The 24,061-nt window shown below is 42.6% G+C and overlaps 2 protein-coding genes and 2 long non-coding RNA genes across 6 annotated transcripts; 2 read left to right on the top strand and 2 right to left on the bottom strand.

Annotated features, from left to right (window-relative positions):
• On the bottom strand, window positions 1–5,183 carry trappc1 (trafficking protein particle complex subunit 1). Its single transcript, XM_052513763.1, has 5 exons — window positions 4,927–5,183; window positions 4,438–4,536; window positions 3,524–3,594; window positions 1,285–1,423; window positions 1–203 (listed from the first exon to the last, which is right to left on the bottom strand). Exons 2-5 carry the CDS (start codon window positions 4,534–4,536, stop codon window positions 75–77), a joined length of 438 nt encoding a protein of 145 aa, XP_052369723.1. The 5' UTR covers window positions 4,927–5,183; the 3' UTR covers window positions 1–74.
• LOC127927416 (uncharacterized) lies at window positions 122–1,017 on the top strand. Of its 3 annotated transcripts, XR_008127320.1 has the most exons (5): window positions 122–220; window positions 421–504; window positions 541–656; window positions 695–862; window positions 961–1,017. It is a non-coding gene; the product is annotated as an uncharacterized LOC127927416 (long non-coding RNA). The 3 variants fall into 3 exon arrangements; XR_008127322.1 differs by lacking the exons at window positions 122–220; window positions 421–504 and adding an exon at window positions 240–380 and having other exon boundaries at window positions 505–656; XR_008127321.1 differs by lacking the exons at window positions 122–220; window positions 421–504 and adding an exon at window positions 246–380.
• A 4,361-nt stretch (window positions 5,184–9,544) lies between the features above and the next one.
• On the top strand, window positions 9,545–22,942 carry LOC118375549 (proteasome subunit beta type-6-like). Its single transcript, XM_052513764.1, has 6 exons — window positions 9,545–9,693; window positions 13,453–13,520; window positions 15,124–15,255; window positions 15,361–15,490; window positions 18,472–18,616; window positions 22,716–22,942. Exons 1-6 carry the CDS (start codon window positions 9,604–9,606, stop codon window positions 22,841–22,843), a joined length of 693 nt encoding a protein of 230 aa, XP_052369724.1. The 5' UTR covers window positions 9,545–9,603; the 3' UTR covers window positions 22,844–22,942.
• On the bottom strand, window positions 10,540–12,054 carry LOC127927417 (uncharacterized). Its single transcript, XR_008127323.1, has 5 exons — window positions 11,944–12,054; window positions 11,742–11,809; window positions 11,607–11,640; window positions 11,098–11,232; window positions 10,540–10,927 (listed from the first exon to the last, which is right to left on the bottom strand). It is a non-coding gene; the product is annotated as an uncharacterized LOC127927417 (long non-coding RNA).
• Window positions 22,943–24,061: the final 1,119 nt, after the last annotated feature.

Genomic DNA, 24,061 nt, shown 5'->3' with positions numbered 1-24,061 from the left:
TGTGTGTGTGTGTGTGTGTGTGTGTGTGTGTGTGTGTGTGTGTGTGTGTGTGTGTGTGTGTGTGTGTGTGTGTGTTATGCAGCGCGGGGGCTGAAGAAGGGCAGGGCTCGGATGTAGAGGTCCAGTCTAGTAGAGAAGAGGTCAGAGGACAGCTGCTCCCCCAGAACACACAAAGGATTCTTCACTATGTACTCTACATACAGCTGGAACAGAGACAGAGGTTATAATACTACATACAGCTGGAACAGAGACAGAGATTATAATACTACATACAGCTGGAATAGAGACAGACAGAGGTTATAATACTACATACAGATGGAATAGAGAGACAGACAGAGATTATAATACTACATACAGCTGGAATAGAGAGACAGACAGAGGTTATAATACTACATACAGCTGGAATAGAGACAGACAGAGGTTATAATACTACATACAGCTGGAATAGAGAGACAGACAGAGATTATAATACTACATACAGCTGGAATAGAGAGACAGACAGAGGTTATAATACTACATACAGCTGGAATAGAGACAGAGATTATAATACTACATACAGCTGGAATAGAGACAGAGATTATAATACTACATACAGCTGGAATAGAGAGACAGACAGAGGTTATAATACTACATACAGCTGGAATAGAGAGACAGAGGTTATAATACTACATACAGCTGGAATAGAGAGACAGAGATTATAATACTACATACAGCTGGAATAGAGAGACAGACAGAGGTTATAATACTACATACAGCTGGAATAGAGAGACAGACAGAGGTTATAATACTACATACAGCTGGAATAGAGAGACAGACAGAGGTTATAATACTACATACAGCTGGAATAGAGAGACAGACAGAGGTTATAACAGCTGGAATACAGCTGGAATAGAGACAGACAGTTATAACACTGGAATAGAGACAGAGGTTATAATACTTACAGCTGGAATAGAGACAGAGGTTATAATACTACATACAGCTGGAATAGAGAGACAGACAGAGGTTATAATACTACATACAGGGAAGAGAGAGAGAGAGAGAAGAGGGGGAGAAGAAAAGAGGGAGAGAATAGGGGAGAGAGAGACAGGGAGAGGGAGAGAAGAGGGGAGAGAAGCTGGAATAGAGAGAAGAGAGGGGAGAGAGGGGGAGAGAGGGGGAGAGAGGGAGAGAAGAGGGAGAGAGAGAAAAGAGAGGGGGAGAGAGAAAAGAGACGGGGAGAGAGAAAAGAGAGGGGGAGGGAGAGAAGAGAGGGATACTGGGTTACTTACGCCCCCCCATGCTTACCGTGCTGTATATCTGGTGCAGTATATCTTTAGCGTTGGGAACTCCCAGGTCTGTGTTCATGATGATCTTGATGCCAGTAGCTGTCTCATAGTAGTGCAGTTTATACTTGCTGGTCTGAAAGGTCAAGAAACCATCCTTCCTGTGGAGGGGTTAAGGGTAAACAACAGAAGCTGCATAGGCTACTAAACCTTCAAACGACTACTCAGAGCAAATCTGAAGACTTCCAATCGTTGAATATAAGATTCAGGAGGATGACCACGCAAGACTGATGTTAACACATACCATACCCACCCACCCATCCCACCCATCCATACCCATCCATCCATACCACCCATCCATCCATACATTTACATTACATTTAAGTCATTTAGCAGACGCTCTTATCCAGAGCGACTTACAAATTGGTGCATTCACCTTATGACAGACGCCGCTGTTATGACAGACGCCGCTGTTCTATCCTAGCAAGCAGTTGAAGGCATTATCATGCAGTAACCCCATATAGCAGGTATTTGAAGGCATTATCATGCAGTAACCCCATATAGCAGGTAGTTGAAGGCATTATCATGCAGTAACCCCATATAGCAGGTATTTGAAGGCATTATCATGCAGTAACCCCATATAGCAGGTAGTTGAAGGCATTATCATGCAGTAACCCCATATAGCAGGTAGTTGAAGGCATTATCATGCAGTAACCCCATATAGCAGGTAGTTGAAGGCATTATCATGCAGTATCCCCATATAGCAGGTATTTGAAGGCATTATCATGCAGTAACCCCATATAGCAGGTAGTTGAAGGCATTATCCTGCAGTAACCCCATATAGCAGGTAGTTGAAGGCATTATCATGCAGTAACCCCATATAGCAGGTATTTGAAGGCATTATCATGCAGTAACCCCATATAGCAGGTAGTTGAAGGCATTATCATGCAGTAACCCCATATAGCAGGTAGTTGAAGGCATTATCATGCAGTAACCCCATATAGCAGGTAGTTGAAGGCATTATCCTGCAGTAACCCCATATAGCAGGCAGTTGAATGCTTTATCATGCAGTAACCCCATATAGCAAGCAGTTGAAGGCATTTTCCTGCAATAACCCCATAAAGCAGGTAGTTTAAGGCATTATCATGCAGTAACCCCATATAGCAGGTATTTGAAGGCATTATCCTGCAGTAACCCCATATAGCATACTCATACCACCCATCCATCCATACCACCCATCCATCCATCCATACCACCCATCCATCCATCCATACCATACCCATACCACCCACCCTTCCATCCATACCACCCACCCATACCACCCATCCATCCATACCACCCACCCATCCATACCACCCACCCATACCACCCACCCATCCATACCACCCACCCATACATACCACCCACCCACCCATCCATCCATACCACCCACCCATTCATCCATACCACCCATCCATACCACCCACCCATCCATCCATACCACCCATCCATACCACCCACCCATCCATACATACCACCCACCCACCCATACATACCACCCACCCATACCACCCACACATACCACCCATCCACCCACTCACCCATCTATACCACCCACCCATACCACTCACCCATCCATCCTTACCGCCCATCCATCCCACCCACCCATCCATACCACTCACCCATCCATCCTTACCGCCCATCCATCCCACCCACCCATCCATACCACCCACCCATTGATACCACCCACCCATCCATACCACCCACCCATCCATACCACCCACCCACCCATCCATCCCACCCACCCACCCATCCATCCCACCCACCCATCCATACCACCCACCCATTGATACCACCCATTCATACCACCCACCCATTCATACCACCCATCCATACCACCCACCCATTCATACCACCCACCCATTCATACCACCCACCCACCCATTCATACCACCCACCCATTCATACCATCCATCCATAACACCCACCCATCCATACCACCCACTCATCCATACCACCCACCCACCCACCCATCCATACCACCCACCCATACCACCCATCCATCCATAACACCCACCCATCCATACCACCCATCCATACTACCCACCCACCCATACCACCTACACATACATACCACCCATCCATACCACCCATCCATCCATACCACCCACCCATCCATGCAATCCACCCACACCACCCATACATACCATCCATCCATACCATCCATCCATACCATCCACCCACACCACCCATACATACCACCCATCCACTCTGAAGGATACATATCCAGGGGAGACATCTTGCTGCAGAAGGATCTAATGGAGAACAGCATCCCATACATCAGCTTAAACTCCTGGAAGAGAGAGAGAGACATGAGGGAGAGAGAAACCAGTCTAGACAATTGTATCACTTATGTTATAATAAGGTCTATATGAAACAAACTTGTATGGGTGGTATGAAACACTATGTAGTCTATACGAAACACTATGAAGCCTGTATGGATGGTTCTGAAGATGGGTGGTATGTATGGGTAGTATGAAACACTATGTAGTCTATACAAAACACTATGAAGCCTGTATGGATGGTTCTGAAGATGGGTGGTATGTAATAAGAAACACTATGTAGTCTATACGAAACACTAAAGCCTGTATGGATGGTTATGAAGATGGGTGGTATGTATGGGTGGTAAACACTATGTAGTCTATACGAAACACTATGAAGCCTGTATGGATGGTTCTGAAGATGGGTGGTATGTATGGGTGGTATGAAACACTATGTAGTCTATACGAAACACTATGAAGCCTGTATGGATGGTTCTGAAGATGGGTGGTATGTATGGGTGGTATGAAACACTATGTAGTCTATACGAAACACTATGAAGCCTGTATGGATGGTTCTGAAGATGGGTGGTATGTATGGGTGGTATGAAACACTATGTAGTCTATACGAAACACTATGAAGCCTGTATGGATGGTTATGAAGATGGGTGGTATGTATGGGTGGTATGAAAAACTATGAAGCATGAATGAAGCCTGTATGGATGGTTCTGAAGATGGGTGGTATGTATGGGTGGGTGGGTGGTATGAAAAACTATGAAGCATGAATGAAGCCTGTATGGATGGTTATGAAGATGGGTGGTATGTATGGGTGGGTGGGTGGTATGAAAAACTATGAAGCGTTATGAAGCCTGTCTCACCTCTTCCTTGGAGATACCGGCCTGTTTCTTGCGGTTCCACTCCCCATAGTGCAAACAGCTTCCGTTACGATCAAAGATGTACAGGTTATGAACCGTCATCTATACAGGGGTCAGAGGTTAAAGGTCAGGGTTCACTTCGACCACGACTGGAGACATTGTGAATCCTTTATATTGTCTTTTTAGTCATGTGATGGCGAACCATGAAACTACCCCTATTATGAAGTGCAAGACAGAGCGAGGAATTACTACTTCAATCTTTGTCATTATTTTTGGACTCTCCCTTACTAAATATTCGCCTTGCAACTAACTACAATATAAACGAGTGTGTGTGATGTTGCTATTGAGCTAACGTTGGCTAGGTAGCTAAACATTCAAGATATCTAGTTACACTGCGCAATCTGTGACGTTTACTAGCATTCTCTAACTTCGAAAATAACTAACAAATAACTATTAATAAAGACAATTAGTCGAGAATCAAAAACTGTTCACCTTTCTCTTCCTGTTTCTTACAGAAAAACACCCCAAAAGAGACGCCTCTTCTACTGCCTGACGATAAAAAGTCTGCCAAAACTCGTTCGTTCCGGGAATGAAATTAATGATTGGAAGGAGAGCAAAATACTATAAGAATAGAATAGTATGTCTGTTTTGTGCTACTATTTTACACACCAAGATAGAATTTGTTCGATAATTTCAGAAAGGCACTCCATAAACTGCGTTGTTTTTGTCAGGCTACGTGAGGAGATGCGCTACTTGCGTACAAGTGCTCCAACTCGACTATTTCTTCCGTATCTTTGGTATCCACATAGACCCGTACGCCGGGTTGCCATGTTGGCGATTTTCCTGGATGACTTAAAAGACGATGTCGGGGGTGAAGATGTAATGGTAGCAGGTTTAGGGTTTTTGGGCTAGTTTTAAATTGCACCTCTACCTAACAAAAATATAAACGCAATCATTTCAACGATTTTACTGAGTTACAGTTTCTATGAGGAAATCAGTCAATTCATTAGGCCCTAATGTATGGAATTTCACATGACTGGGGGTTCAGCAAGGTGGGCATGGGTGGGCATGGGCCCACCCACAGGGAGCCAGGCCCACCCACAGGGAGCCAGGCCCACCCACAGGGAGCCAGGCCCACCCACAGGGAGCCAGGCCCAGCCACAGGGAGCCAGGCCCACCCACAGGGAGCCAGGCCCACCCACAGGGAGCCAGGCACCAGCCACAGGGAGCCAGGCACCACCCACAGGGAGCCAGGCACCACCCACAGGGAGCCAGGCACCACCCACAGGGAGCCAGGCCCACCCACAGGGAGCCAGGCCCACCCACAGGGAGCCAGGCCCAGCCACAGGGAGCCAGGCCCACCCACAGGGAGCCAGGCCCACCCACAGGGAGCCAGGCCCAGCCACAGGGAGCCAGGCCCACCCACAGGGAGCCAGGCCCACCCACAGGGAGCCAGGCCCACACACAGGGAGCCAGGCCCAGCCACAGGGAGCCAGGCCCAGCCAATCAGAATGAGTTTTCACCACAAAAAGGGGCTTTATTACAGACAGAAATACACCTCAGTTTCATCAGCTGTCTGGTCTCAGACGATCCCGCAGGTGAAGAATTTTATTTTTATTTTTTATTTAACCTTTATTTAACCAGGTAGGCTAGTTGAGAACAAGTTTTCATTTACAACTGCGACCTGGCCAAGATGAAGCAAAGCAGTGCGACACAAACAACAACACAGAGTTACACGTGGAATAAACAAACGTACAGTCAATAAAACAATAGAAAAGTCTATATACAGTGTGCGCAAGTGAGGTAGGATTAGGGGGGTAAGGCAATAAATAGGCCGTGGTGGAGAAGTAATTACAATTTAGCAATTAAACACTGGAGTGATAGATGAGCAGAAGATGAATGTGCAAGTAGAGATACTGGGGTGCAAAGGAGAAGAAAGAAAACTATGGGGATGAGGTAGTTGGGTGGGCTATTTACAGACAGGCTATGTATAGGTGCAATGATCTGTAAGCTGCTCTGACAGCTGATGCTTAAACTTAGTGAGGGAGATATGAGTCTCCAGCTTCAGTGATTTTTGCAATTTGTTCCAATTCGTTGGCAGCAGAGAACTGGAAGGAAGGTAGCCAAAGTTGGAATTGGCTTTGGGGATGACCAGTGAAATATACCTGCTGGAGCGTGTGCTACGGGTGGGAGTTTCTATGGTGACCAGTGAGCTGAGATAAGGTGGGGCTTCACCTAGCAAAGACTTATAGATGACCTGGAGCTAGTGGGTTTGGTGACGAATATGAAGCGAGGGCCAGTCAACGAGAGCATAGAGGTCCCAGTGGTGGGTAGTGTATGGGGCTTTGGTGACAAAATGGATGGCACTGTGATAGACTGCATCCAATTTGCTGTGTTGAAGGCTATTGTGTAAATGACATCGCCGAAGTCAAGGATCGGTAGGATAGTCAATTTGGCAGCATGAGTGGAGGGGGCTTTCTTGCGAAATAGGAAGCCGATTCTAGATTTAATTTTGGATGGGAGATGCTTAATGTGAGTCTGGAAGGAGAGTTTACAGTCTAACCAGACACCTAGGTATTTGTAGTTGTCCACATATTCTAGGTCAGAACCGTCCAGAGTAGTGATGCTAGTTGGGCCGGCAGGTGCGGGCAGCAATCGGTTGAAGAGCATGCACTTAGTTTTACTAGCATTTAAAAGCAGTTGGAGGCCACGGAAGGAGAGTTGTATGGCATTGAAACTCGTTTGGAGGTTAGATAGCACAGTGTCCAAAGAAGGGCCAGAAGTATACAGAATGGTGTCGTCTGCGTGGAGGTGGATCAGAGACTCACCAGCAGCAAGAGCGACATCGTTGATATATACAGAGAAAAGAGTCGGCCTGAGAATTGAACCCTGTGGCACCCCCATAGAGACTGCCAGAGGTCCGGACAACAGGCCCTCCGATTTGACACACTGAAATCTGTCTGAGAAGTAGTTGGTGAACCAGGCGAGGCAGTCATTTGAGAAACCAAGGCATTTGAGTCTGCCAATATGAATGCGTGATTGACATGCGTGATTGAGTCGAAAGCCTTGGCCAGGTCGATGAATACAGCTGCACAGTATTGTCTTTTATCGATGGCGGTTATGATGTCGTTTAGGACCTTGAGCGTGGCTGAGGTGCACCCGTGACCAGCTCTGAAACCAGATTGCATAGCGGAGAAGGTACGGTGGGATTCTAAATGGTCAGTGATCTGTTTATTAACTTGGCTTTCAAAGACCTTAGAAGGGCAGGATGGATATAGGTCTGTAACAGTTCGGGTCTAGAGTGTCATCCCCTTTGAAGACGGGGATGACCGCGGTAGCTTTCCAATCTTTAGGGATCTCGGACGATATGAAAGAGAGGTTGAACAGGCTAGTAATAGGAGCTGCAACAATTGCGGATAAATTTACAAAGAGAGGGTCCAGATTGTCAAGCCCAGCTGATTTGTAGGAGTCCAGATTTTGCAGCTCTTTCAGAACTTCAGCTATCTGGGTTTGGGTGAAGTTGACCGGGGTTGGGGTAGCTAGGTGGAAAGCATGGCCAGCCGTAGAAAAATGCTTATTGAAATTCTCGATTATTGTTGTGGATTTTAATCATTGTGGAATCTGAAAAGACATCTTGAAAGCATTATGGTATACTTACTATTCTAACATACATGCTATGTTAACTCACATGCTAAAAGAAAGGAATGAGGTGGGTAAGCAAAGTATTTATAAACAAAATATCTGATCTCTTAAACGTTTTGTTAATTTTTGTTCTATTATCTATACATTAGGCCTGGCATATTCCCACATTCAGGGAGCTTTCCATTTTGATTGGGTTATTTTACCTAAAAACCTTTAAGGCCTACATATAGAAGAATAAGAAACAGCTCTGCATCTCTCCCCAGCAGGACAAGAGTGGCCAAACGGGTGTTTAGCTTCCCCAGTGCCTCTGCATCTCTCCCCAGCAGGACAAGAGTGGCCAAACGGGTGTGCCACTCTTGTCCTGCTGGGGAGAGATGCAGACCATATCAACTGCTTATAGTAAACCATACCAACTGCTTATAGTAAACCATATCAACTGCTTATAGTAAACCATATCAACTGCTTATAGTAAACCATACCAACTGCTTATAGTAAACCATACCAACTTCTTATAGTAAACCATATCAACTGCTTATAGTAAACCATACCAACTGCTTATAGTAAACCATACCAACTGCTTATAGTAAACCATATCAACTGCTTATAGTAAACCATATCAACTGCTTATAGTAAACCATAGACACATTTGCATCTGTTGGCCATTAATTAGCCTATTACTTTCTATGACAATGTAGGCTCCTGTAGCCTACCGTTTTATAGGCTACGATAAATATGTTGAAATGACGATACCACTGGAGTCAGTGCAAATCAATTTGTGCCACTTGTGCAGCTTACCTGAAGCTGTCAAACTGATTTAATAAATAGCCTGTAACTTCAGTTGATGGTTTGTGTCATCATGCAGTTCTTAATGACCATGTTTAGTTCATGAAATGGGAAGTTATCAATTGTGATCACAGTCACAGTTTTATCGCAATTGTCGATCAGCTGTTAGAATGCATTAGATTGAAGGTAATAGTCAGTTAGATTAGGCAACAGGTCAAATAAACAAAAAAAAACACTGGCTGTTGTTGACAAGCATAGGCCTATTCTGTTCAAATCCATATTATTAATATTTCATTCGGTGTTTGAAATTATGACCCCATCCCCAGTAGCCTATTCTAGTAACGTTCGTTTTTTGAAGTTCAATAAGGGCAAATTATATTTTCTCTTGCGACATTCAAATACATTAGCTAGCAATAACTATTATTTTGATGGAAAACTGAATTTAGCTTCAAAGGTCGTTAGAAGTTAAATCGAGATTCCTTCTTAATTCGCTCGATAACGTTATAGAAAATGGGTTTATTGACGAAATGTGTCAACCCATCTCTTGCTGTTAAAAAAAAATCACAATGTAGGCTCCTATTCAGACCTTGTGTGCAGGCAGCACTGTGAGATATCAGCTGATGTAAGAAGGGCTTTATAAATACATTTGATGTGAGTGCGGGTTTTAAAGTAGTCAGGGGGAAAGCACATTTTTTTATCTTGACCTGGCAACCCTGGACGTTTCACTAAATAAGTGGTTTCAAAATGGCGGCAGCAACGGCGATGCGGTTCGGTCAGCTCTCCTCCGGTAGCGACATGGCACCGGACTGGACCACGAAGGAAGTCAGCACCGGGGTAAGTGGTCCGCATGGTGTGGCTGAAACCGGTCCAGATAGGTTGTACCAGTGCAAAGTTAGCAAGTTAGCCAGAACTTTGTTACCCACGTTGAATGAGACAGCACTTCTGGCGACAGTCATTGCTAGCTAAATTACTAATGATAGCCTCTCCATCAAACCCAAGTTCATTCATTATCATTTCTAGCCATCTCATACAACTAATTTAGTTAAGTTGAGACCGTTGGCTAATTATTTTTGATTAGTTACGTTTGAACAAAACTTAACCATATATTTTTATAAGTAAACCATGACAGACCACAGCCTGTCGTTTCTAATGGTAACAAGTCAGTCATAGTGGGCAGAGCCAAGCACCAGGTAGTGAGATCCTATTGGCCTGTTTTGACAGACATCTGCATATGTCCGTTCGGGAACGCCTACTCTGTGAAGTGCGCCTGTGCAAGAACTCGATTCGCCTTTGCGTACCTTCTAAACAACGCGATTTTAAAAATATTTTTGGGAAGCGTAAAGTCTACAAATCTTGGGGCGCTCTTTTCATAACACATTTTAGTTTTGGTAACAGAGGAGATCAAATGTTTCATAGACGTGAAGAATGTCGGCCAAAAGCCCTGTTAGTGTCGTTCAGATCACCTTTTCAAAGCCCTGTTAGTGTGTTCAGATCACCTTCTCAAAGCCCTGGTAGTGTGTTCAGATCACCTTCTCAAAGCCCTGGTAGTGTGTTCAGATCACCTTCTCAAAGCCCTGGTAGTGTGTTCAGATCACCTTTTCAAAGCCCTGTTAGTGTCGTTCAGATCACCTTTTCAAAGCCCTGGTAGTGTCGTTCAGATCACCTTCTCAAAGCCCTGGTAGTGTCGTTCAGATCACCTTCTCAAAGCCCTGGTAGTGTGTTCAGATCACCTTCTCAAAGCCCTGGTAGTGTCGTTCAGATCACCTTCTCAAAGCCCTGGTAGTGTCGTTCAGATCACCTTCTCAAAGCCCTGGTAGTGTGTTCAGATCACCTTTTCAAAGCCCTGTTAGTGTCGTTCAGATCACCTTCTCAAAGCCCTGGTAGTGTCGTTCAGATCACCTTCTCAAAGCCCTGGTAGTGTCGTTCAGATCACCTTCTCAAAGCCCTGGTAGTGTGTTCAGATCACCTTCTCAAAGCCCTGGTAGTGTCGTTCAGATCACCTTTTCAAAGCCCTGTTAGTGTCGTTCAGATCACCTTCTCAAAGCCCTGGTAGTGTCGTTCAGATCACCTTCTCAAAGCCCTGGTAGTGTCGTTCAGATCACCTTCTCAAAGCCCTGGTAGTGTCGTTCAGATCACCTTTTCAAAGCCCTGGTAGTGTCGTTCAGATCACCTTTTCAAAGCCCTGTTAGTGTCGTTCAGATCACCTTTTCAAAGCCCTGTTAGTGTCGTTCAGATCACCTTTTCAAAGCCCTGGTAGTGTGTTCAGATCACCTTCTCAAAGCCCTGGTAGTGTCGTTCAGATCACCTTCTCAAAGCCCTGTTAGTGTCGTTCAGATCACCTTTTCAAAGCCCTGGTAGTGTCGTTCAGATCACCTTCTCAAAGCCCTGGTAGTGTCGTTCAGATCACCTTCTCAAAGCCCTGGTAGTGTCGTTCAGATCACCTTCTCAAAGCCCTGGTAGTGTCGTTCAGATCACCTTTTCAAAGCCCTGGTAGTGTCGTTCAGATCACCTTTTCAAAGCCCTGGTAGTGTCGTTCAGATCACCTTCTCAAAGCCCTGGTAGTGTCGTTCAGATCACCTTCTCAAAGCCCTGGTAGTGTCGTTCAGATCACCTTCTCAAAGCCCTGGTAGTGTCGTTCAGATCACCTTTTCAAAGCCCTGGTAGTGTCGTTCAGATCACCTTTTCAAAGCCCTGGTAGTGTCGTTCAGATCACCTTCTCAAAGCCCTGGTAGTGTCGTTCAGATCACCTTCTCAAAGCCCTGTTAGTGTCGTTCAGATCACCTTTTCAAAGCCCCGGTAGTGTCGTTCAGATCACCTTTTCAAAGCCCTGTTAGTGTCGTTCAGATCACCTTTTCAAAGCCCTGGTAGTGTGTTCAGATCACCTTTTCAAAGCCCTGTTAGTGTCGTTCAGATCACCTTCTCAAAGCCCTGTTAGTGTCGTTCAGATCACCTTCTCAAAGCCCTGGTAGTGTGTTCAGATCACCTTCTCAAAGCCCTGGTAGTGTCGTTCAGATCACCTTTTCAAAGCCCTGGTAGTGTGTTCAGATCACCTTCTCAAAGCCCTGGTAGTGTCGTTCAGATCACCTTCTCAAAGCCCTGTTAGTGTCGTTCAGATCACCTTCTCAAAGCCCTGGTAGTGTGTTCAGATCACCTTCTCAAAGCCCTGGTAGTGTCGTTCAGATCACCTTCTCAAAGCCCTGGTAGTGTCGTTCTGATTTCTATCACCAGAAGCATGTGAACAAGATGAAAACACACAGTGCATTCAGAAAGTTCTCTCTATGTTCTATATGTTAACCCTATATATTATATATGCTATCTATATAACCCTATATATTATATATGTTTTCTATATAACCCTATATATTATATATGCAATCTATATAACCCTATATATTATATATGCTATCTATATAACCCTATATATTCTATATGTTAACCCTATATCCCATGTTATCTACATAACCCTATATATTATATATGTTCTCTATATAACCCTATATATTCTATATGTTATCCCTATATATTCTATATGTTAACCCTATATAACCCTATATATTCTATATGTTAACCCTATATAACCCTATATATTCTATATGTTAACCCTATATATTATATATGTTCTCTATATAACCCTATATAACCCTATATATTCTATATGTTCTCTATATAACCCTATATATTCTATATGTTATCTATATAACCCTATATATTCTATATGTTATCCCTATATAACCCTATATATTCTATATGTTATCTATATAGCCCTATATATTCTATATGTTATCTATATAAACCTATATATTATGTTATCTATATAATATATGGTCTCTATATAACCCTATATATTCTATATGTTATCTATATAACCCTATATATTCTATATGTTAACCCTATATAACCCTATATATTATCTATATAACCCTATATATTATATATGTTCTCTATATAACCCTACATATTATGTTAACCCTATATAAGCCTATATATTCTATATGCTAACCCTATATCCCTATATATTCTATATGTTAACCCTATATAACCCTATATATTCTATATGTTCTCTATATAACCCTATATATTATATATGTTCTCTATATAACCCTACATATTATGTTAACCCTATATAACCCTATATATTCTATATGCTAACCCTATATCCCTATATAACCCTATATATTCTATATGTTATCTATATAGCCCTATATAACCCTATATATTATATATGTTCTCTATATAACCCTACATATTATGTTAACCCTATATATTCTATATGCTAACCCTATATCCCTATATATTCTATATGTTAACCCTATATATTCTATATGTTATCTACATAACCATATATATTCTATATGTTCTCTATATAACCCTATATATTATATATGTTATCTATATGTTAACCCTATATAACCCTATGTTTACATGTCTCTTTCTGTCTCTCGCTCTCTTTCTGTCTCTCGCTCTCTTTCTGTCTCTCGCTCTCTTTCTGTCTCTCGCTCTCTTTCTGTCTCTCGCTCTCTTTCTGTCTCTCGCTCTCTTTCTGTCTCGCTCTCTGTCTCTCTCTCTTTCTGTCTCTCTCTCTTTCTCTCTCAGACCACCATTATGGCAGTGGAGTATGATGGAGGTGTGGTGATTGGTGCAGACTCCCGTACTACTACTGGGTGAGTTGTCTGTAACACGGAACCCAAACCGGAACCCAAAATGTATTTTGTCCCCCCCACACCAAACACGACACGCAGGTTAAAATATCAAAACAAACTCTGAACCAATGACATTAATTTGGGGACAGGTCGAAAAGCATTAAACATTTATAGTAATTTAGCTCGGTAGCTTGCACTTGCAAGCGAGAGAGAGCTAGCAAGCTAATTAGTCCTGGGATATAAATATTGAGTTGTTATTTTACCTAAAAAGCACAAAGGCTTTCTACTCCGCCAATTAATCCACACATAAAACGGTCAACCGAATCGTCTCTCCTCCTTCCAGGCTTTTTCTCTTGACTTTATATTGCAATTGGCAACTTTCATAAATTAGGTGCATTACTGCCACCGACCTCGTTCGTCTTCAGTCACCCACGTGGGTATAACCAATGAGGAGATGGCACGTGGGTATAACCAATGAGGAGATGGCACGTGGGTACCTGCTTCTATAAACCAATGAGGAGATGGGAGAGGCAGGACTGGCAGCGTGATCTGTGTCAATAATAGAACTGATTTCTATTTTAGCCCGTGATTCTGTCTGTCTGTCTGTCTGACTCACTCACTCACTCACTCACTCACTCACTCACTCACTCACTGAGATGTCTGTGTGTGTTAGGGATGTGACCATTATGGTATTTTGTCTAACAATTCATTTCCTACAAATGGCTACAGTTATTGTGATAGTAGTAATTTTTGTTGATGAGCTTGTAATGCATAAAGAAAAGACTGTCATACCTAGTGATGAAACCCCTGTCTCGAAAACAAATGGTTTGGACTTTTGGAAATGAAGTTCTGCTCGTAAAATGACCAACTTTATCCACTTCATGTAAAAAATAATAAACTTCTATTGGATAAACTACTACTATCCCCTCCCTAAAGGCAATGTGTTAAGACCATTGTCATGATTATTTTCACCTGATTGTATAGTTGTGTAACCAACCATTATGAACAATCATTCAGCCCTAGTGTGTGTATCTAACCGTCTCTCTGTCTCTCTCTGTCTCTCTCTGTCTCTCTCTGTCTCTCTCTGTCTCTCTCTGTCTCTCTCTCTCACCTCTCTCTGTCTCTGTCTCTCTCTCTCGGTCTCTCTCTCACCTCTCTCTCTCTCTCTCACCTCTCTCTGTCTCTCTCTCTCACCTCTCTCTGTCTCTGTCTCTCTCTCTCTCTCTCTGTCTCTCTCTGTCTCTCTCTCTCACCTCTCTCTGTCTCTCTCTCTCACCTCTCTCTGTCTCTGTCTCTCTCTGTCTCTCTCTGTCTCTCTCTGTCTCTCTCTGTCTCTCTCTGTCACCTCTCTCTGTCACCTCTCTCTGTCTCTCTCTCTCACCTCTCTGTCTCTCTCTCTCACCTCTCTCTGTCTCTCTCTCTCTCTCTCTCTCTCACCTCTCTCTGTCTCTCACCTCTCTCTGTCTCTGTCTCTCACCTCTCTCTGTCTCTGTCTCTCTCTCTCTCTCGGTCTCTCTCTCACCTCTCTCTCTCTCTGTCTCTCTCTCTCTCTCGGTCTCTCTCTCACCTCTCTCTCTCTCTCTGTCTCTCTCTCTCTCTGACCTCTCTCTCTCTCTTTTTCTAGGGCCTACATAGCCAACCGTGTGACAGACAAGTTGACTCCTATTCATGACAGAATCTTCTGCTGTCGGTCTGGTTCTGCTGCCGATACTCAGGCTATAGCTGATGTTGTTACCTACCAGCTGGGGTTCCACAGGTAGACTATATTTACAGTTCAACCACGTATCAGTACAAGTGGAATCAGTATGTTAGGTACACACTGTCCTCTACTGTATCCACACTTCCTCCCTCTCTTCCCCAGTATTGAGCTGGATGAAGCCCCATTGGTCCAGACAGCTGCCAATCTATTTAAGGCGTCCTGCTATAGGTACAGAGAGGAGCTGATGGCCGGGATCATCGTGGCGGGATGGGACAAGAGACGGGGAGGACAGGTTAGACTCTCCACTATCAGACACTACTCAGTACTTACTCTGTCCTTCTCTCTCTCCACTATCAGACACTACTCAGTACTTACTCTCTCCACTATCAGACACTACTCAGTACTTACTCTCTCCACTATCAGACACTACTCAGTACTTACTCTCTCCACTATCAGACACTACTCAGTACTTACTCTGTCCTTCTCTCTCCACTATCAGACACTACTCAGTACTTACTCTGTCCTTCTCTCTCTCCACTATCAGACACTACTCTACTTACTCTCTCCACTATCAGACACTACTCAGTACTTACTCTCTCCACTATCAGACACTACTCAGTACTTACTCTGTCCTTCTCTCTCCACTATCAGACACTACTCAGTACTTACTCTCTCCACTATCAGACACTACTCAGTACTTACTCTCTCCACTATCAGACACTACTCAGTACTTACTCTGTCCTTCTCTCTCTCCACTATCAGACACTACTCTACTTACTCTCTCCACTATCAGACACTACTCAATACTTACTCTGTCCTTCTCTCTCCACTATCAGACACTACTCAATACTTACTCTGTCCTTCTCTCTCTCCACTATCAGACACTACTCTACTTACTCTCTCCACTATCAGACACTACTCAGTACTTACTCTCTCCACTATCAGACACTACTCAGTACTTACTCTGTCCTTCTCTCTCCACTATCAGACACTACTCAGTACTTACTCAGTACTTACTCTCTCCACTATCAGACACTACTCAGTACTTACTCTGTCCTTCTCTCTCCACTATCAGACACTACTCAGTACTTACTCTGTCCTTCTCTCTCCACTATCAGACACTACTCAGTACTTACTCAGTACTTACTCTCTCCACTATCAGACACTACTCAGTACTTTCTCTCTCCACTATCAGACACTACTCAGTACTTACTCTGTCCTTCTCTCTCCACTATCAGACACTACTCAATACTTACTCTGTCCTTCTCTCTCCACTATCAGACACTACTCTACTTACTCTGTCCTTCTCTCTCCACTATCAGACACTACTCAGTACTTTCTCTCTCCACTATCAGACACTACTCAGTACTTTCTCTCTCCACTATCAGACACTACTCTACTTACTCTGTCCTTCTCTCTCCACTATCAGACACTACTCAGTACTTTCTCTCTCCACTATCAGACACTACTCAGTACTTACTCTGTCCACTATCAGACACTACTCAGTACTTACTCTGTCCTTCTCTCTCTCCACTATCAGACACTACTCAGTACTTACTCTGTCCTTCTCTCTCCACTATCAGACACTACTCAATACTTACTCTGTCCTTCTCTCTCTTCACTACCAGACACTACTCATTATTTACTCTCTCCACTATCAGACACTACTCAGTACTTACTCTCTCCACTATCAGACACTACTCAGTACTTACTCTGTCCTTCTCTCTCACTATCATACACTACTCTACTTACTCTGTCCTTCTCTCTCCACTATCAGACACTACTCTATACTTACTCTCTCCACTACCAGACACTACTCAATACTTACTCTCTCCACTATCAGACACTACTCTACTTACTCAGTACTTACTCTCTCCACTATCAGACACTACTCAGTACTTACTCTGTCTTTCTCTCTCCACTATCAGACACTACTCAGTACTTACTCAGTACTTACTCTCTCCACTACCAGACACTACTCAATACTTACTCTGTCCTTCTCTCCCTCTTGTCCAGTAGGAGATATAGGTATGCTGGTCAGACAGCCTGTATCAGTCAGTCAGTCAGTCAGTCAGTCAGTCAGACAGCCTGTATCAGTCAGTCAGTCAGTCAGTCAGTCAGTCAGTCAGTCAGTCAGTCAGTCAGTCAGTCACACACACACACACACACACACACACACACTCTTTTTTCGCTTCTCTCCCTGTTGATGGAATTTATTTGAAGAGGGAGGATGGGGAGTAACGGAATCCCCTAATCTTTGTCGGCTGGGTAGCAGGACATGGTGTGAATGTATGTTTGTGTGAATGTGTGTGAATGTGTGTGCGTGTATGTTAGTGTGAAAGTGTGTGTGTGTGTTTATGTGAATGTGTGTGTATATTTGTGTGAATGTGTGTCTGTGTATGTTAATGTGAATGTGTGTGTGTATATTAGTGTGAATGTGTGTGTCTATGTTAGTGTGAATGTGTGTGTCTATGTTAGTGTGAATGTGCGTGTGTATGTTAGTGTGAATGTGTATGTTAGTGTGAATGTGTGTGTGTGTGTATGTTAGTGTGAATGTGTGTGCGTATATTTGTGTGAATGTGTGTGTGTGAGTGTGAATGTGTGTGTGTATGTTAGTGTGAATGTGTGTGTATGTTAGTGTGAATGTTAGTGTGAATGTGTGTGTCTATGTGTGTGTGAATGTGTGTGTGTCTATGTTAGTGTGAATGTGTGTGTCTATGTTAGTGTGAATGTGTGTGTGTGTTAGTGTGAATGTGTGTGTCTATGTTAGTGTGAATGTGTGTGTATGTTAGTGTGAATGTGTGTCTATGTTAGTGTGAATGTGTGTGTGAATGTGTGTGTATGTTAGTGTGAATGTGTGTGTATGTTAGTGTGAATGTGTGTGTGTATGTTAGTGTGAATGTGTGTGTGTGTTAGTGTGAATGTGTGTGTATGTTAGTGTGAATGTGTGTCTATGTTAGTGTGAATGTGTGTGTATGTTAGTGTGAATGTGTGTGTATGTTAGTGTGTGTATGTTAGTGTGAATATGTTAGTGTGAATGTGTGTGTGTGTGTGTTAGTGTGTGTACATGAGAAGTCAGTATAAAATGAATTGTTTTGTTCAACAGACCAGGACGTTCCCGTGAATAGACCTTATGGACTATTTTAGCTGGGCCTCGGTCTGTTTCGTTTCAATCAGTATCTTGTCTGATTAACAGACTGAGTAGTTTAATTGAATCGGTTAATGAACATTGAGAACATAATTCTCGCGACACTTCCCCCCCCTCCCCCCCAGGTGTACACTGTCCCAGTAGGAGGTATGCTGGTCAGACAGCCTGTATCAGTTGGAGGGTCAGGATCCACCTATATCTATGGTTACATGGACTCCAACTACAAACCCAACATGACAAAGGACCAGTGTCTTCGCCTGGTATCTGGAGGTACAAACACAAAACAAATCTTGTTCAGTTTTGAGACTGGAGCGCATGCTACGTACGGGTGGGTGTTGCTATGGTGACAGGTGAGCTGAGATAAGGTGGGGCTTCACCTAGCAAAGACTTATAGATGACCTGGAGCCAGTGGGTTTGGCGACGAATATGAAGCGAGGGCCAGTCAACGAGAGCACACAGGTCGCAGTGGTGGGTAGTATATGGGGCTTTGGTGACAAAACGGATGGCACTGTGATAGACTGCATCCAATTTGCTGAGTAGAGTGTTGGAGGCTATTTTGTAAATTACATCACCGAAGTCAAGGATCGGTAGGATAGTCAGTTTTACGAGGGTATGTTTGGCAGCATGAGTTAAGGATGCTTTGTTGCGAAATAGGAAGCCGGTTTTAGATTGGAGATGCTTAATGTGAGTCTGGAAGGAGAGTTTACAGTCTAACCAGGTATTTGTAGTTGTCCACCTACTCTAGGCCAGATGTGTGACAAACAGGTGCTGTTAGATTACAGTATTATAAACAGGTGCTGTTAGATTACAGTATTATAAACAGGTGCTGTCAGATTACAGTATTATAAACAGGTGCTGTCAGATTACAGTATTATAAACAGGTGCTGTCAGATTACAGTATTATAAACAGGTGCTGTCAGATTACAGTATTATAAACAGGTGCTGTCAGATTACAGTATTATAAACAGGTGCTGTCAGATTACAGTATTATAAACAGGTGCTGTCAGATTACAGTATTATAACAGGTGCTGTCAGATTACAGTATTATAAACAGGTGCTGTCAGATTACAGTATTATAAACAGGTGCTGTCAGATTACAGTATTATAAACAGGTGCTGTCAGATTACAGTATTATAAACAGGTGCTGTCAGATTACAGTATTATAAACAGGTGCTGTTAGATTACAGTATTATAAACAGGTGCTGTCAGATTACAGTATTATAAAGAGGTGCTGTTAGATTACAGTATTATAAAGAGGTGCTGTCAGATTACAGTATTATAACAGGTGCTGTCAGATTACAGTATTATAACAGGTGCCTCTCATATTACAGTATTATAAACAGGTGCTGTCAGATTACAGTATTATAAACAGGTGCTGTCAGATTACAGTATTATAAACAGGTGCTGTCAGATTACAGTATTATAAACAGGTGCTGTCAGATTACAGTATTATAAACAGGTGCTGTTAGATTACAGTATTATAAAGAGGTGCTGTCAGATTACAGTATTATAAAGAGGTGCTGTCAGATTACAGTATTATAAACAGGTGCTGTTAGATTACAGTATTATAAACAGGTGCTGTCAGATTACAGTATTATAAACAGGTGCTGTCAGATTACAGTATTATAAACAGGTGCTGTCAGATTACAGTATTATAAACAGGTGCTGTTAGATTACAGTATTATAAAGAGGTGCTGTTAGATTACAGTAGTATAAACGGGTGCTGTTAGATTACAGTAGTATAAACAGGTGCTGTTAGATTACAGTATTATAAACAGGTACTGTTAGATTACAGTAGTATAAACAGGTGCTGTTAGATTACAGTAGTATAAACAGGTGCTGTCAGATTACAGTAGTATAAACAGTGTAAACAACACTAAATAAATTCTAAGTAATAACAGAGTGTTCTAACGGAAATACATATTTAAAGCTTTTATTACATAAAAAAAATATTAAACTGCTATTATTATATTAACTGTTTTATAATAGTAACTATATTAACTTATTAACTATAATATTAACTTGTTATCTTATATTAACTATCATTAAATGAACTGTTAACTATATTATTCCTCCGACAGCCCTGTTATCATGTTAACTATATTATTCACCCGACAGCCCTGTTATCATGTTAACTATATTATTCCCCCGACAGCCCTGTTATCATGTTAACTATATTATTCCTCCGACAGCCCTGTTATCATGTTAACTATATTATTCCCCCGACAGCCCTGTTATCATGTTAACTATATTATTCCTCCGACAGCCCTGTTATCATGTTAACTATATTATTCCCCCGACAGCCCTGTTATCATGTTAACTATATTATTCCCCCGACAGCCCTGTTATCATGTTAACTATATTATTCCCCCGACAGCCCTGTTATCATGTTAACTATATTATTCCCCCGACAGCCCTGTTATCATGTTAACTATATTATTCCCCCGACAGCCCTGTTATCATGTTAACTATATTATTCCCCGACAGCCCTGTTATCATGTTAACTATATTATTCCCCGACAGCCCTGTTATCATGTTAACTATATTATACCCCGACAGCCCTGTTATCATGTTAACTATATTATTCCCCCGACAGCCCTGTTATCATGTTAACTATATTATTCCCCGACAGCCCTGTTATCATGTTAACTATATTATTCCCCCGACAGCCCTGTTATCATGTTAACTATATTATTCCCCCGACAGCCCTGTTATCATGTTAACTATATTATTCCCCCGACAGCCCCGTTATCATGTTAACTATATTATTCCCCAGACATGCCCGGTATCATGTTAACTATATTATTCCCCCGACAGCCCCGTTATCATGTTAACTATATTATTCCCCCGACAGCCCTGTTATCATGTTAACTATATTATTCCCCCGACAGCCCTGTTATCATGTTAACTATATTATTCCCCGACAGCCCTGTTATCATGTTAACTATATTATTCCCCCGACAGCCCTGTCCCTGTTATCATGTTAACTATATTATTCCCCCGACAGCCCTGTAATCATGTTAACTATATTATTCCCCCGACAGCCCTGTTATCATGTTAACTATATTATTCCCCCGACAGCCCTGTTATCATGTTAACTATATTATTCCCCCGACAGCCCTGTTATCATGTTAACTATATTATTCCCCCGACAGCCCTGTTATCATGTTAACTATATTATTCCCCCGACAGCCCTGTTATCATGTTAACTATATTATTCCCCCGACAGCCCTGTTATCATGTTAACTATATTATTCCTCCGACAGCCCCGTTATCATGTTAACTATATTATTCCCCGACAGCCCCGTTATCATGTTAACTATATTATTCCTCCGACAGCCCGTTATCATGTTAACTATATTATTCCCCCGACAGCCCCGTTATCATGTTAACTATATTATTCCCCCGACAGCCCCGTTATCATGTTAACTATATTATTCCCCGACAGCCCTGTTATCATGTTAACTATATTATTCCTCCGACAGCCCTGTTATCATGTTAACTATATTATACCCCGACAGCCCTGTTATCATGTTAACTATATTATTCCTCCGACAGCCCTGTTATCATGTTAACTATATTATTCCCCCGACAGCCCTGTTATCATGTTAACTATATTATTCCCCCGACAGCCCTGTTATCATGTTAACTATATTATTCCCCCGACAGCCCTGTTATCATGTTAACTATATTATTCCCCGACAGCCCTGTTATCATGTTAACTATATTATTCCCCGACAGCCCTGTTATCATGTTAACTATATTATTCCCCGACAGCCCTGTTATCATGTTAACTATATTATTCCCCCGACAGCCCTGTTATCATGTTAACTATATTATTCCCCCCCGACAGCCCTGTTATCATGTTAACTATATTATTCCCCCGACAGCCCTGTTATCATGTTAACTATATTATTCCCCCGACAGCCCTGTTATCATGTTAACTATATTATTCCCCGACAGCCCTGTTATCATGTTAACTATATTATTCCCCCGACAGCCCTGTTATCATGTTAACTATATTATTCCCCCGACAGCCCTGTTATCATGTTAACTATATTATTCCCCCGACAGCCCTGTTATCATGTTAACTATATTATTCCCCGACAGCCCTGTTATCATGTTAACTATATTATTCCCCCGACAGCCCTGTTATCATGTTAACTATATTATTCCCCCGACAGCCCTGTTATCATGTTAACTATATTATTCCCCCGACAGCCCTGTTATCATGTTAACTATATTATTCCTCCGACAGCCCTGTTATCATGTTAACTATATTATTCCCCCGACAGCCCTGTTATCATGTTAACTATATTATTCCCCCGACAGCCCTGTTATCATGTTAACTATATTATTCCCCCGACAGCCCTGTCCCTGGCTATGGAGAGAGATGGGTCCAGTGGAGGCGTGGTCCGCCTGGCAGCCATCTCAGAGACGGGAGTGGACAGACAGGTCATCCTGGGAAACCAGCTACCTAAATGGTCTACTGCTTAAAGACAGAGACACACAGTTCTGTTAGGCATGAGTTTGTAAAGCCCTTCAGATTTCTAATAAAAAATAAGCACATTTAAATAAAGTTGTTTTGGAAGTAAATATTGTTTCTTTTGTGGTCACTGATGAACAGCCTGTTGAATTGTTAATCAGAAAGGGAGAGACTGGAGTGGAGATATACCCTACTGTCTGTCTAAAGGACTGGAGATATACCCTACTGTCTGTTTAAAGGACTGGAGATATACCCTACTGTCTGTCTAAAGGACTGGAGATATACCCTACTGTCTGTTTAAAGGACTGGAGATATACCCTACTGTCTGTCTAAAGGACTGGATATATACCCTACTGTCTGTCTAAAGGACTGGAGATATACCCTACTGTCTGTTTAAAGGACTGGAGATATACCCTACTGTCTGTTTAAAGGACTGGAGATATACCCTACTGTCTGTTTAAAGGACTGGAGATATACCCTACTGTCTGTTTAAAGGACTGGAGATATACCCTACTGTCTGTCTAAAGGACTGGAGATATACCCTACTGTCTGTTTAAAGGACTGGATATATACCCTACTGTCTGTCTAAAGGACTGGAGATATACCCTACTGTCTGTCTAAAGGACTGGAGATATACCCTACTGTCTGTTTAAAGGACTGGAGATATACCCTACTGTCTGTTTAAAGGACTGGAGATATACCCTACTGTCTGTTTAAAGGACTGGAGATATACCCTACTGTCTGTTTAAAGGACTGGAGATATACCCTACTGTCTGTTTAAAGGACTGGATATATACCCTACTGTCTGTCTAAAGGACTGGAGATATACCCTACTGTCTAAAGGACTGGAGATATACCCTACTGTCTGTTTAAAGGACTGGAGATATACCCTACTGTCTGTCTAAAGGACTGGAGATATACCCTACTGTCTGTCTAAAGGACTGGAGATATACCCTACTGTCTGTTTAAAGGACTGGATATATACCCTACTGTCTGTCTAAAGGACTGGAGATATACCCTACTGTCTAAAGGACTGGAGATATACCCTACTGTCTGTCTAAAGGACTGGATATATACCCTACTGTCTGTCTAAAGGACTGGAGATATACCCTACTGTCTGTTTAAAGGACTGGAGATATACCCTACTGTCTGTTTAAAGGACTGGAGATATACCCTACTGTCTAAAGGACTGGAGATATACCCTACTGTCTAAAGGACTGGAGATATAG

Source organism: Oncorhynchus keta, unplaced genomic scaffold (genome assembly GCF_023373465.1).
Source record: "Oncorhynchus keta strain PuntledgeMale-10-30-2019 unplaced genomic scaffold, Oket_V2 Un_scaffold_14044_pilon_pilon, whole genome shotgun sequence".
NCBI lineage: Eukaryota > Metazoa > Chordata > Actinopteri > Salmoniformes > Salmonidae > Oncorhynchus > Oncorhynchus keta.
The sequence above is the reverse complement of the archived record's forward strand: the minus strand, read 5'-3'. Positions and strand labels throughout refer to the sequence as shown.

Bases quoted from the DNA above. Each gene is read 5' to 3' on its own strand.
- trappc1 (XM_052513763.1), bottom strand. From the start codon at position 4,536: ATGACGGTTCATAACCTGTACATCTTTGATCGTAACGGAAGCTGTTTG. The intron at 3,595-4,437 runs GTGAGACAGGCT...TCTCTCTTCCAG, and splicing joins CCGGTATCTCCAAGGAAGAG to GAGTTTAAGCTGATGTATGG. The intron at 1,424-3,523 runs GTATCCTTCAGA...ACCCCTCCACAG, and splicing joins AAGATGTCTCCCCTGGATAT to GAAGGATGGTTTCTTGACCT.
- LOC118375549 (XM_052513764.1), top strand. From the start codon at position 9,604: ATGGCGGCAGCAACGGCGATGCGGTTCGGTCAGCTCTCCTCCGGTAGC. The intron at 9,694-13,452 runs GTAAGTGGTCCG...TTTCTCTCTCAG, and splicing joins CGAAGGAAGTCAGCACCGGG to ACCACCATTATGGCAGTGGA. The intron at 18,617-22,715 runs GTACAAACACAA...TTCCCCCGACAG, and splicing joins TCTTCGCCTGGTATCTGGAG to CCCTGTCCCTGGCTATGGAG.